Source organism: Lonchura striata, chromosome 1 (genome assembly GCF_046129695.1).
Source record: "Lonchura striata isolate bLonStr1 chromosome 1, bLonStr1.mat, whole genome shotgun sequence".
NCBI classification, from domain to species: domain Eukaryota; kingdom Metazoa; phylum Chordata; class Aves; order Passeriformes; family Estrildidae; genus Lonchura; species Lonchura striata.
Genome location: NC_134603.1, coordinates 42,715,060 through 42,727,606, shown reverse-complemented (window position 1 = coordinate 42,727,606; position 12,547 = coordinate 42,715,060). Strand labels below are relative to the sequence as shown.

At 38.5% G+C, this 12,547-nt stretch overlaps 1 protein-coding gene across 3 annotated transcripts in view; it reads left to right on the top strand.

The window, feature by feature from the left end:
* The window catches only part of DTNA (dystrobrevin alpha), a 178,522-nt gene that overhangs the window by 111,782 nt on the left and 54,193 nt on the right, over positions 1 to 12,547 (top strand). For all 3 annotated transcript variants that reach the window (XM_077783758.1, XM_031504027.2, XM_021544753.2), the window contains exons 5-7: positions 5,860 to 5,945; positions 7,428 to 7,582; positions 11,818 to 11,923. In XM_077783758.1, the coding sequence (XP_077639884.1) occupies positions 5,860 to 5,945; positions 7,428 to 7,582; positions 11,818 to 11,923 (347 nt within the window). The remainder of the gene's footprint in view (positions 1 to 5,859; positions 5,946 to 7,427; positions 7,583 to 11,817; positions 11,924 to 12,547) is intronic.

The following is a 12,547-nucleotide window of genomic DNA, read 5'->3' as shown; positions in this document are numbered from 1 at the left end:
AACATCCCATGTGCTGTGTCTGGGATCCTGATGGGATCCCCCTGGGGTAAAGAAGCTGTGACCCTCACTCCATCAGTCAAGAAGCAGCTCAGTCTGTTGTGCTGCCTCTGAGTATAGTGCACGGGATACACTTCCAGAAGGGCAGAGACACACAAGGAATCCTTAGGAAGAGGCTCCCAGCTCTGAGGTCAGAGATAGAGACTAGCTGCCTATCACTCCATATTAAATTCACCAAACATATGAGATGGTGTTCATGTGCAACCTGAGATACTTAAGTTCAGATTTCATGGAGAAAGATGTCAGCAAGGTCTCCCTGTACTGTAATGGGAGTCTAGACACCTGCCACAAATAAAGACATACCAGTTAAGCATCTGATTATCAAAATGTGCCCTACACTTTAGTATGACTCACCATTGAAGTTTTGTGTTGGATATTGGTTTTAACAGCCACTGGTGATTCAGGTTTCCTGGTTTTTCTGGGAAACAGAGGGAGGGAGGTGGCTCTACATGCCACAGGGACAGTGTGAGAGCTGCTGGGGTCTAACCAGAGCTGCTGTCTCTGCTTCCTGTGTGGGTCCTTTCTCTCCCCTCCAGAGCAGCAAAAAGGTCATTGTCTGTTGAAAGTTAGAAGTTGGTGGAAATAGGAGCAAGGACTTGTGGTCTCATGTTCAGGGAGAAGCAATGCTTTGCAAGCTATCCAGAGGGACTCAGCTGGCTGGAGAAGTGGCCCCATGGGAATATCCTCATGAGGTTCAGCAAGGCCAAGTGCAAGGTGCTGCAGGTCCAGAGAAGGTGGTGCAGCTTTTCATGTCCCATTTGGAATCCAAAGAAAGTGGAGAAATGGAGTCTGCGACCTAGTGTATATGAAAGGACCACAAGGGCCAAGTTATTTCATGTTTTAAAATCTTAACAATCCTGCCACTGTCTCATTTATTTATGCATAGTTAATATATATGTTGCTCTTTATGTATTGTACTGGCTGAAGTTCCTCCAAACTTTAAACAGAGCCTCTTCCTTCTTTTATATCCTGCTGAAATCCTGGCAGGTTTCTCTGCCCTCTGGCAAGGAGTGTTTCCTTAGGCCTGCAATACAGATGTCTTCTCAGGAGCTACAACTTGGCTAGCAAAACACAAAAGGACCACAGTGTGCTGCCATGGCATGTGGGCAAATTTAGCCACTGCCGGTGCTGAGCTTACATCCCCTTCTCTATGGGTTTTTTATGGTCTTAGGGATTCATTAGGCCCACAGATAATTATATTTCTCTGCTGAAAGGAGAAAAAGTGGGGGAAAATTACAGTGTATAGAATTTCATGTGAGACTGAATGGGATGTTCCTTCGTGCTGCTAAAAGTAAACTAAAGTACAACCTTATAAAACTGCAAGCCAACAAATTCAAAATTCACAAACAGAAATACTTCTCCAATTTATTTATCATTAGTGTGTGGAAGTCAGCATCATGTGGTAAATGACCCCGACAGACCAAAACCAGTGAGCAGAATGAGGTGGTCAGACTTTAGAAAAATCTAGACAGAAACATGCGTGATCTACATTTTTAACCACAGGTTAAAATTAGGCAATAGCTTTTGCTTCAAGACCTAAGGTGATTAACTGGCTTTATGAAACAATAGCACACTTCCTTCACTTCCTTACACCAAGTACTCCAGAAAAAGTTGACAAGCACAAACCTCTCTGAAAAATTTCTCCCAGGCTGGGATGAAAGCCTAGGCAGCAAGGTGGAATGTCAGCCTCATTCAGTTGAGTTGTTCTCCAAAAACCTCCTTTTAAACAGAGTGTGAAATATTCTGTGCTAGATCATCTCCAGCTATTCCTGCTGCAAAGTTTAACTGATAAGGAAATAGCTGAATTTTCTCTGTTCCTTGACATACACTAGCCTATGTATACAGTTGTGGGTCCTGGGCTATGAAACAGACCTTGCCTGGCTTGGGGGGAGCTTGACTTCTACAGAGAAATGAGGAAATATTCATGCCCTTCTTTAATCAAATGAACATTTGAATTGTACTGAATTGTTTCAGTATATAAAGATGATCAATATCCATTTTGGAAATATAACTTCTTGCTCTATCTATTCAGAGCAGTAAAGTGTTTAATTCCCTCTCTTTTCTACCTTTGCCACTCATTGAAAGCCACAGAGGCATTTACAAAGGAAGTCCAGCAAAAAAAATACATTTCAGAGATTTGGACATTATGCATTTTGCTCTCCTACATGAAAGCATCTCAGTAAATCTCAATAAAATTTTATCTCTAAAACCTCGTGAAAATGGGAATTTGTAATTACAGCCTCTGACACTTCAGAATTGACTGCCCTGGTTACGCTGGCTAGTAACCAACAACTGAAGAACTTTTGTTACTTTTGCAAAAGATACCTTAAAGTATTGGGAGAGTACCACTTAAGCCTCACTAGTGAGAGAAATGGTATTTTCTCAATGCCCTTTTCATGGGACACAATTGCTGTTTCTAAAGATGTGATGCTATTTCTTGATGGCTTTCCCCACCATGTGGCTATCTCAGTATGGGTGTTGCTAGAGATTCTGACAAATGACGGTGTCATCTATCTGGTACCACTCTCCTTGGTGACCCAAACAGCAAATTCAGGCCCTGGAGCTGGACTCAGCCTTGAATGGTCTGTGGATTTTGTCAGGCATTCTGTGGGGTTCCCTTGCTCTGGGGACAGGCTGTCTCTCTCTGCAGCTATGCAGTGGAAGAGGAAACCTTCTTTGCTCTGGTGTCTAAAAGCATGTATAATTTTTTGCCCATTTTTCCCCAAGTAGAAGGAGATAACCTTCAACCCTGGCTATCGTTACCTTTCCTGTGTACTCCATCCTGTATTGTTAAATGCACATCAGCTGCAAGGTTTGCATTTGATATCATTTATGCTTCCTGCTGAAGAGTAACCTCAGTAAGAGAGGTGCAATATAAAATCAAAATATTTGCTGTCCTCTCCTGTTTCCACTAGTAAAATTTATTTCTCTTTGCATTAGCCAACCCAAAGCTGCTTTCAGGGAGCTCGGACTTCTCCCAAGATCTTCCTGCTGCTATGAGCCACTGCCTCAGCATTTGCTTTTGCACAGCAAACACTGTAAGGCCTCAGTGCTGCCAGTCAGGGGCATCTGTAGTGCTTAGACAAAGCTTAGGGCACTTTTGGATATCCAAATTATATTGGTGAGTCTTAGGCCCTGTTACCCTATCTGCTCATCAGTCATGTGTATTTAAATATGCATGTGTGTATATGCACAGACACACACACACACACACACACTCACAGAGAGACATATATTTGAAGGGCAAATTTGGTTTATACTGGCTCTTCTGATGCTTTTAGGAATACAAATCACCAATAAAATATACAGTGTCAAAATGAATCAACTCGAATGGAGATTGAAGAGATAAATCATATCTTTTCTTTTTCTGTTTCTCTCTTCTATAACCATTTGAATATGGGAAAAGCCAGTGGCTCTAGGGTGGAAAGCTGAAGACAAGTCGATATGTGTCTGCCATGCAAAAATATAATCCTATTAGTAAATGTAACTAAACCTCCTGGGAAAAAATAATCTAAATCTGAAGCACTTCCACATCGTTTTAATCTCCAAGTCTTCCATTGCTTCTTAATAATGCCATTGCTTCTAGTTAGCTGTTTTGGTTTGTTTTGTTTTTTTGTTTTGTTTTGTTTTAGTATAGCAACTCTTTTAAAGCAGATGGAAACCTCATGATGAAACAGTGCAGAAAAATTCATAAGGGTCTAAAGGGCAGCATGCACAAAAAGAATACAGAAGGACCACACTCTCAGGTGTAACAGTGCTAAATCTGATTTACACAAATCAGAACCCAGTCAACAAAGAATGGAAGTACAGAAGTCTGGAAATTCCTCTGCTGTGATTTTAATATTCTGAAGCCAGTCAAAGAGAACTCATGTAATGAAAAAGTGTACACAAAAGTCACCATTAAAAAACACAGTAAATACTTCTTTCTTAAATACTGAAATGGTGAATTAATTACTTTTTCCTTGTATTTCCAGTTGATTTTCTGGCAAAAAGCAGAATTTTAAATGAGTGGAAAGGATAATTAGAATTTATATTTAGAATTATGGGTTACACTGATGTACAACTAAATCTAATTCAATGAACTTTAAAGATTATTAGCTAGTCAAGCTTAGGGAAATTACTCATATTCTAAAGTCTGAGTGATTTAATGAATGCAGCAGTGAAGCATGTAGCATGCATCAATGTACAGATGTGAGTATACCATTCATGTCTGTCTTACATGTATTTTTACTGCATTAGTCTGGTTTAGGATTAGCAGAGAAAGAGGCATAGTCACAGGTTCCATGTCTTTCCAGAGTCAATTAATCTTTTAGTTCTGATCAGATGCAATTTTCTCCCTTAAAATTATGAGTAACAATGAATGAACAGAGTAATTTTAGAAATATTCATGAAAAGGTAAATTTCTGTGTACTACTATTGCCATTGCAGTTAGACCATCCTACGTAGGACATGATTGTATACATTAAACAGGAAATTCCTTATAAGATTGTGCTCCCTAGTAGGGTAGACTGAAGATCACAGAAACTTAATTTCCAAAAACTTATACAAAACTTCATTATCTAGCCACATCATTAATCCTGTCAGAATTTAGAAGGAAATGTGGCTGCCATTTTGCTAATCTCACAAATACTGGTTGTCTCTTTTTTAAAGCATGATTACATTGTCCCCACTGGTGTCATTAATTAATATCATTCATTAATGTGGGAAACTGTGAAGTAATGCCATGGAGTTTGGATGGTGGATAGAAGTTGATCCTGTGCAACTCTGGACTCCTACTGCCTTAGTAAGATTCAGAAAATTCCAAGAAAATTCCAAGAAAAAACACATTTCACCATTCACCATGTCAAGAGATTAACATTAAGAAGCAGATGAACTTAGGAGAGCATTCTCATCTTTGGAAAGGGGCTGAAGACTAAAGTGGGACTGATAGGTGTTTGGGGGGCTAAGTGTGCCATGCAGTGTGTGAAGTCATGTTTTACTTCTGCAGCTCAAATAAACCAGGTTTTCTGTGATGGCAGGTGATCACTGAGTACAATCATGGCTGTAAAAGGAAAATGAGGAATGAGAGGAATAATAAAGTTAAGCCATTGCAAGCTTCGGGACAGTTGGGGGAAGAGTTGGCAATGTGCCTTTTTGCCCCAAAACAAACTCTTGGGTGAATATGGGGTTTATTAGCATTTAGGCATTGTAAATTGCAAGTAGCCAGGTATAGCCTCCCCTTGAACAAACCAGGGACAAAACTCTTCTCCATATCACAGCATATGTCCTTCACTCATTCTGGATGCAGGCATATTCCCCATTTTTCAGCAAAGTCCTTCTCCAAGGTTCCTGGGGGTCAGGTGTATCATTTAAAAGGCAATTGTCAGGACCTACTGACAGATACAGATGAAGTTTGTGGAATGATGTGAGCCCTGTGTGCTTTTTTACTATCATTCCCAGTGCTGATTTTTTCACTTATTTGCCAATCTTCTAGGTCCAAAAAATTCCCAAAGGACTTAGGATAGGGAAACCATGAATGTGATAGGTGCTACTGTATCACAAATAACAGTAATAACTATCACTGTAGTGTATAATGCGATAAAGTTTAATACTGAGCTTTATATACATAATAAATCTGCTCTGAGATCTTTACAGAAAAGTGTTTCTACAAAACAAACTTTCTTTTTAAAGGACTTATTTCTCTGTATGTCAATCCACATATATTGTGTATTACAGTAAGTGATGTCAGAAATATGCATTTTAATTGAACAGAGTCTCATAAAATGGACATGTAAAATATGTCTACTTTCTACTTTTGAACAGGGAAGGACATGGTAAAATTTCCGTTTTTGCTGTCAAAATGGCCTTGGCAACTCTTTGTGGAGGAAAGATCATGGACAAATTAAGATGTAAGTGATATTTTTTACGTGTTAAAAATTGTTGTTGCTGGATAATTAACAGTACAAATAGAAAAGAGGGAATTAGGATAAACTATAGTTTCTTGGCTGGATTTGGGAGTTGCCCTTTGTATGTCTCTAAGTAAATTCCACTACATGCTTGGTTGAACTTTACACTGAGGTTTTTAAGGACAAATTGCATACATTGAAGTTCTTATTGGTAGATTTTGGTTTTCCATTTGAGTTATTGAACTCAAAATATAAATAAGTGCCTTAATATCATGAAGTATAATTTAACAATTTCTTCTGATTATTTTTTAATAGCATCTATGTCTTTTCACACATAGAAGACAAGTGTATTTATGTACTACTTATATTTTCTTCCATAGGGCATTCTTATGCCATGTATTTTGATGAACAGATTCTCATTTAGTATAATTTATTCCCAGTTCCCCAATAGCAAATACATCATTTACTTGTAGCTGCAATGGAAGACTTTCTGTTTAGTCATATGATGTCAGGTCTAGAACACCATTTTCCAGACTTTTTGACCAAAAAACCTTCAGTTTCCACCGAGCCTTCTATCTGACCCCAAGAAAGCTGAATTTACAAATTATAGTTGTTTACAATAGACAACTAGAAATCCCAAGTGCTGGTTTAGTCTTCCAGATTTAGTGCCATTTTTAAAGTATTATTTCTATGTAGAAACTCAAATACAGACTGAGCTAAAGTTACAAATTATAAATTGAGCACCATTTGTTCCCTAAACTGATTTTTGAATAGGAACTGGGTCCATCCAGTGGAGGGCTGAAGTACAGTGATGATTTTTTGGGTCAGCAGTCCTGGAGTCCTGTTGTCAGAATTTCCCTTCCAGGTTCCTGGAAATGAAGCAGCTGACATGACAGACTGAAAAACAATAAATGTTCTTTAGTCAGAGATCTCCTGCTAAGCAGAGGATAATTTTAAACAAGCAGAGAAATAAGGGCTGACAAACTGACATCACTGCAATAATAAAAGTGTGATATTTTTATACATAAGAAAGGGGGAAGAGTGAAAAATAACACATTGGCAAGACCTTCATTGCTTTATGTGTCCAAGACAATAATAACTGACTTAATGAACCCATTGTCAAGATTTTGATTTGACGTGATAAACTGGCAGTAGGCAAAAAGTTGATGTAGCGTATCTTGTCAAATCAGAGCCTTCTTATCTGATTAAATTACTGCCTCATGCCATGCATCAGACTTTGCTTAGAAATGACCACACACAAAGAAAAACAAATCAGGACTATTTTAGTATTAAAATCAGCTATGCAAATATTTCTTCTTGTTTTCTATTGAAAGCAGTCAGAAATAAAGATGCGGTAATAAAGGAGGTTTCCATAAGCCAAACATGTTTACTACTTGTCTTTCAAACCAGATGATACTGAACTCAGAGCACATCTCTAGCTCACACTGAAGCTGCTGTGTTCTTTCCTTCTCTTTCCCCCCTCAGATATTTTCTCCATGATTTCTGACTCCAGCGGGATGATGGTTTATGGCAGGTACGACATGTTTCTGCGCGAGGTTCTCAAGCTGCCCACCGCTGTCTTCGAGGGGCCTTCATTTGGTTACACTGAGCAGTCGGCAAAATCCTGTTTCTCACAACAGGTAAATGAAGAGAGGGGTCTCAGTCACCCCTCTGAGCAGGCCAAGACTCTTTCTGTCTTATAGATAGGTGCATATTTGCCCAGGAAACACAGGGCTGGATGAGGGGAAGCTCCACTCTGCTGATTTCTGGTGTGTAGGTTTGTTGCCTTCAACAGGAAGCTGGTCTCAATAGGTTCCCCATATAACCATGAAGAGAGAGGTTTAGTCAAAACATGATTCAGAGCAGGATCTCGATTTACACATTCCTAAATTAGGGAACTTCCTAATTTAAGCACCAATTACTTATATACCTTTAGGTATTATATATATTTATACTCCAAGACATGTAGTCCTCCACTCCACTTAGTTGGTGTTGGCATAAACATACAGAAGACTAACTTCTGCATACAAAGCTGAAGTTCCAACCAAAAAAAAAAAAATCAAACCTCATATTTTTCTAGTAATAGACACACAAGTTTAGGAGTGAGAAGAAAATCACCTTAAAACTTTTTGTAAATGGGAATCAGTATGTATTAGAAAATCCCTAGTCTCTTACCAGTAACACCAGTGAGATAGGGTCAGGAAAGCAGTGAATTTATCCTGAAGAATATACAAGATTTTTCTGCAGCTCAAAAGACTCAATAGATACACTGAGTACAGCACATTGGCTTCAGCTAATACATAGCACTTCTGAAAATTCCATAATTGTGTCTGGTTGTCCAGTTCTCCAGTGGAGAAAGAGACAATTCTTCTGGCTCTTGCCACACATCACACCATATAATTCCATAAATATGTAGTAAGGGAATATGCTGAAACTGGGACAATGTTAGAAATAAAGTTGTATTTTCCTTCTCTTTATCTTTTCATTTGCTAACTGAATACTGTTGAACAAGTAAGTTCAATGGAGCAGGAATAGTGTCATTTTAATGCAAAATAGAATTTCATTTTTTGTATTCTCTCAGTTTCATCACTAATCAATAGGCACTTCAGTCAACTGAAAGATGTTGAGATTCATTTGTTGAGTCATCTCCCAATTCATTTTAATTGGTAATGTTTGCATATGTGAAACTAGTCTTGTTTCACAGAGGGAGACTTAAAACAGCACTTCATTTTTTGTTGAAGAATTTACATGGTGAAGTGGCTTCTGGTAGTTTTGTGTTAAAATAATGAAAGAATGCTCTTGCATGGGAACAGGGTATTCAAGCTTTGCATGTTGGACATGCTGTTATTATAGATGAAAAAAGGAATTTCTTTTCCTGAAAAAATGTCATTCAGACCTCATTTTTTATCTCGGTAGCCATCAGAAATGGCACTTGCTTTGAGATTGCATCCAGCTGAGTGGACCAAATACATTAAGGTACCTTTAGAAACAACATCTGCAAGCAGGCATTAGATGGTTTTGTTTACAAGCTCCACTTAGAGCTAGCAAGACTTAAGTCTCTGACTGCTGTAGGTACACAGCAGGTTTACAAAGCTGCAGTTTTGCATCTGGAGGCAGCCAAGTACTCTTGTAAATCTAGTCTGATATTTCACTTAAATTAACTTTATGTAGTTCTCATTACATCCTCACTAGGGATGAACCAGTGTTTTGAAATGAAATTCAGATCTTGATGACATCATGATAAATGGTATTTACAGTCTTAGTCACATACAAGTCATTCTTTCTCTCTTATATCACATGTAGCATTATCAGAAGCTGATAGCTTGGAATAAGTTTGGCACTCTCACTCATTCTCACAATGGGTCACTTTTGCTTTCCAGAAGCCTTTCAACCCCCTGGTATATAAAGATTCTTCCATTTCAGGGAAATAAAGAATTCTGGGAATTATCTGGTTATGGTGTCAAATCCATTCAGTTTACATCTGAAAGGGTTTTTCCTTTTTCAGAAATGTTTTATTATTCCCAATTCTACTGGTTTGCTTGATCCAACCATGTATTTTCCTCTGCCAGTGAACCACTGCTAGATTGAATGTCTATTCAAAGTAGAAACAAGAGTGTTTGCTCATCAGCAAATTTTTGGGACAGAAATGCCCAATTGCTGGAGCAAGTGACTTAATGCTTCAGAATACAAATCTGTGGCTCAAAAAGGAGTTTTATCATCACCACTTTCCCCTATAGGTAGGACTGATGTGATGTTATACTGTATTTGTTTTAAACAGTATTGTTATTATTGTAAAAAACCACTTTAAAAAAAAAAAATCCCAAACTAAAAAGATAGACACTAACTGCATTTTCTTAGCACTTGTCTAAGTGTTATTCCACAAACCTAGACTCCATCTGTGTGTAGTGTATATTTAGAAAACAGCTTTCAGTTTAAACTTTCCCAGCAGCTGAAAGAAAATTGCAGGAGGAAAATGTATGGAAATTGCTCTGACAGTGTCCTTTAAAGGGACACTGCTTTTTCCTCTAATCCGTAAAATCAGTGATCACCAGAGCTGTTTGGCCATAAAGCTGTCATTGCCTTATTTGGTGCCAATCAGATTTTAAAGTTATAGCTGCTTTCAAAAGCCCACTGCATCGTGGAAGAGCTGTTATTGTTTCCTCATCTAGTTGCTTGTTAGACTGGTTGTGTGTGTCTCTTCAAGAGCAGAGGGAAGATCCAAGGCTACTCAGCTCTGCAGTAATGGGGCACTGGAGGTCTTTTCTTTTCCTGGGCTTCCTTCCACCTTTTTTTCCCCCCTATGCTTTCAAGTTCTGCTGCAGACAACACAGGCATTTACTAGCAGCATTGGTCAGCAAAGCTGTGCCAAGCATCCACAGCAGAAAAAGAAATCCACATCTCCAAAAGAAAGATCCTTTTCTCTGAGCTGATGCTTACAGGCATAGGATGCCTATTTGGGAAGTGATTATCTGCTCTCCATCACTGGGAAGATAATTCATACAACAAGCAGGTTGTAGTGTTTGACTGGACTTTCACACTGCAGTTATTGTGGGGAAAGGTAGTATTCCAGTGAGATTTAGAGCTCATATTCTGGCTGGTTTTGTTCATTAAATAATCAAGCCCATTTTCACTGTAGCCTGAGGTGTTTTCTCCAATGGACAAACGTCTTTATATATTTCCAAATATCTTGCTGTGTTTCATCCCTGAGACTGTTGCAGTGTGAGATGTTTTCCATTGATCAGTCAGTGTATAAGAGAAATAATGTTTTTATTTACATCTGGTGGTAATTGTGTATAAATTGAACACAGATACTCCATCTGGAAATCTCAGCTCTGAAAAGAATTCCACAACAGGCAGAGATGATACATGTCACTGCATAACTGCTGCTTAACTTTCTCATGGGGTAATCATAGTTCTTTAGCAAGTTAAAGCAGCAGCTTATGCAATCAGATATGAAAATTTAGCTATCCCTTTGGATATGAGGATACTACTTAAATATGTATGTCTATAAAATATATCTACATATATTCTCAGCAGGGGTCGATATTTTTGCATCTTAAATTTTATTTAAGGAAGGCTCATTTGCTGATTGAAAAAAACAAATGAACTAAGATTTGGAATTACTTTCTCCAGACACCTAAGAAATTTAAGACCCTAGATTGCATTTTTTAAATCAACAGGGATATCTTGGCGTTTAAATCTCTTTGAAATTTAAAGGGGCATAGGTCTCTAAGTGCTTAAAGGCATGAAGAGTTCAGGAGCAGTTGCAGTCCCTGAGCATATGCAATCTTGACATCCCACAATCAGAGTTCACCCATAACTAGTTGCCATTGCTCCTTAGACAAGCAAAGTTTCTTAAATTTCAGTAACAAAGTGCCTGCAGTGGTCTCTCATTATTCTGTATTTCTTTCTAACTTGTACTCCCTTGCCAGTATTTTCTCTCATTTTCTTTTTTTGTGTGCCATCAGCAGTGACTTTTCATTTGAGAATTGGTCATACACAGTGATAGCCTACATGTACTTGTACTTGTCACACGATACTCAAAACAGATGAGAACATGCAGAGTTGAATGCCACCCTTAACCACAAAGCATCTTCAGGCAGTGACTCTAGAAAAGAGTCTGGAAGTGAGTGGGAGCTAAGTGTCTCCAACCCAGCCTTGTGAGAATGACTTCTAGTCATCAGTTGTATCATTGTACCAACTAAAAATAGTCTGGAAAAGCTTTGCTAGTATCACTTGTTCTTTTTAGTAAATATGGGTAAACAGTGTTTGAAACTTATTCCCAAGTGTTTCTCTAGAGACAAGATAAAATAATTTTGAGATGTCTAATTACTGATTTTTTTTTTTGTGCATGTTTGTTTGCTTGTTTGAGCAGAAAAAAGTCACATTAAACACTTTCTTGGATACTCTCATGTCTGATCCCCCGCCACAGTGTCTAGTGTGGTTACCACTTCTGCATCGACTGGCGAATGTTGAAAATGGTAAGTAAAGAGATGCTGCCAAAACACAATTACAAGAATAAACTTTGGTGTGATGATTTTCACACACTGTAGATAGTTTTGTAAGAGCTACTGTACTGGGTTCATTGACTCCATGTGCTATTTTTAAAGTGACTGGTAAAATATTTGAAGAAGTTTGTTGGTCATTCAGCCAGGAACATGGCTTAAATTGTGCTGTGCTCAGGAAGTTAACCTGATCGTGTCTCTTCCTGTGCTCTGGATAAGCAAAGAGCAATAGGACTTCATCCATTCACACATATATATTTGGTAAACTGTCAAGACCACAACTTTTATTAGCTATGACATATGGCAGCAGAGAGGGAGCAGCTTGGCAGTTTCCGTTCATACAGTATTCCTGGCAGGAGATGTCAGTGCAGTGCAAAACACAAGCCAAAAAGTGCTTAGGAGGGATCTACTCCTAAGTCTACACTGCCAGACTATATCCTCTGAAAAGGAAATTCCCTGTGGATGGTGTGCATCCAGTTTTGGTGATAAAAGGAAAAGGAGGAAAAGTTGTAAGTGTTCCTGTGCTAAACAAATCCCTCTTCCACTGAAAGGCATCAAGGTGGGTGAGGTGATGTTCCCAAGTCCTTTTTGGCTACAGAG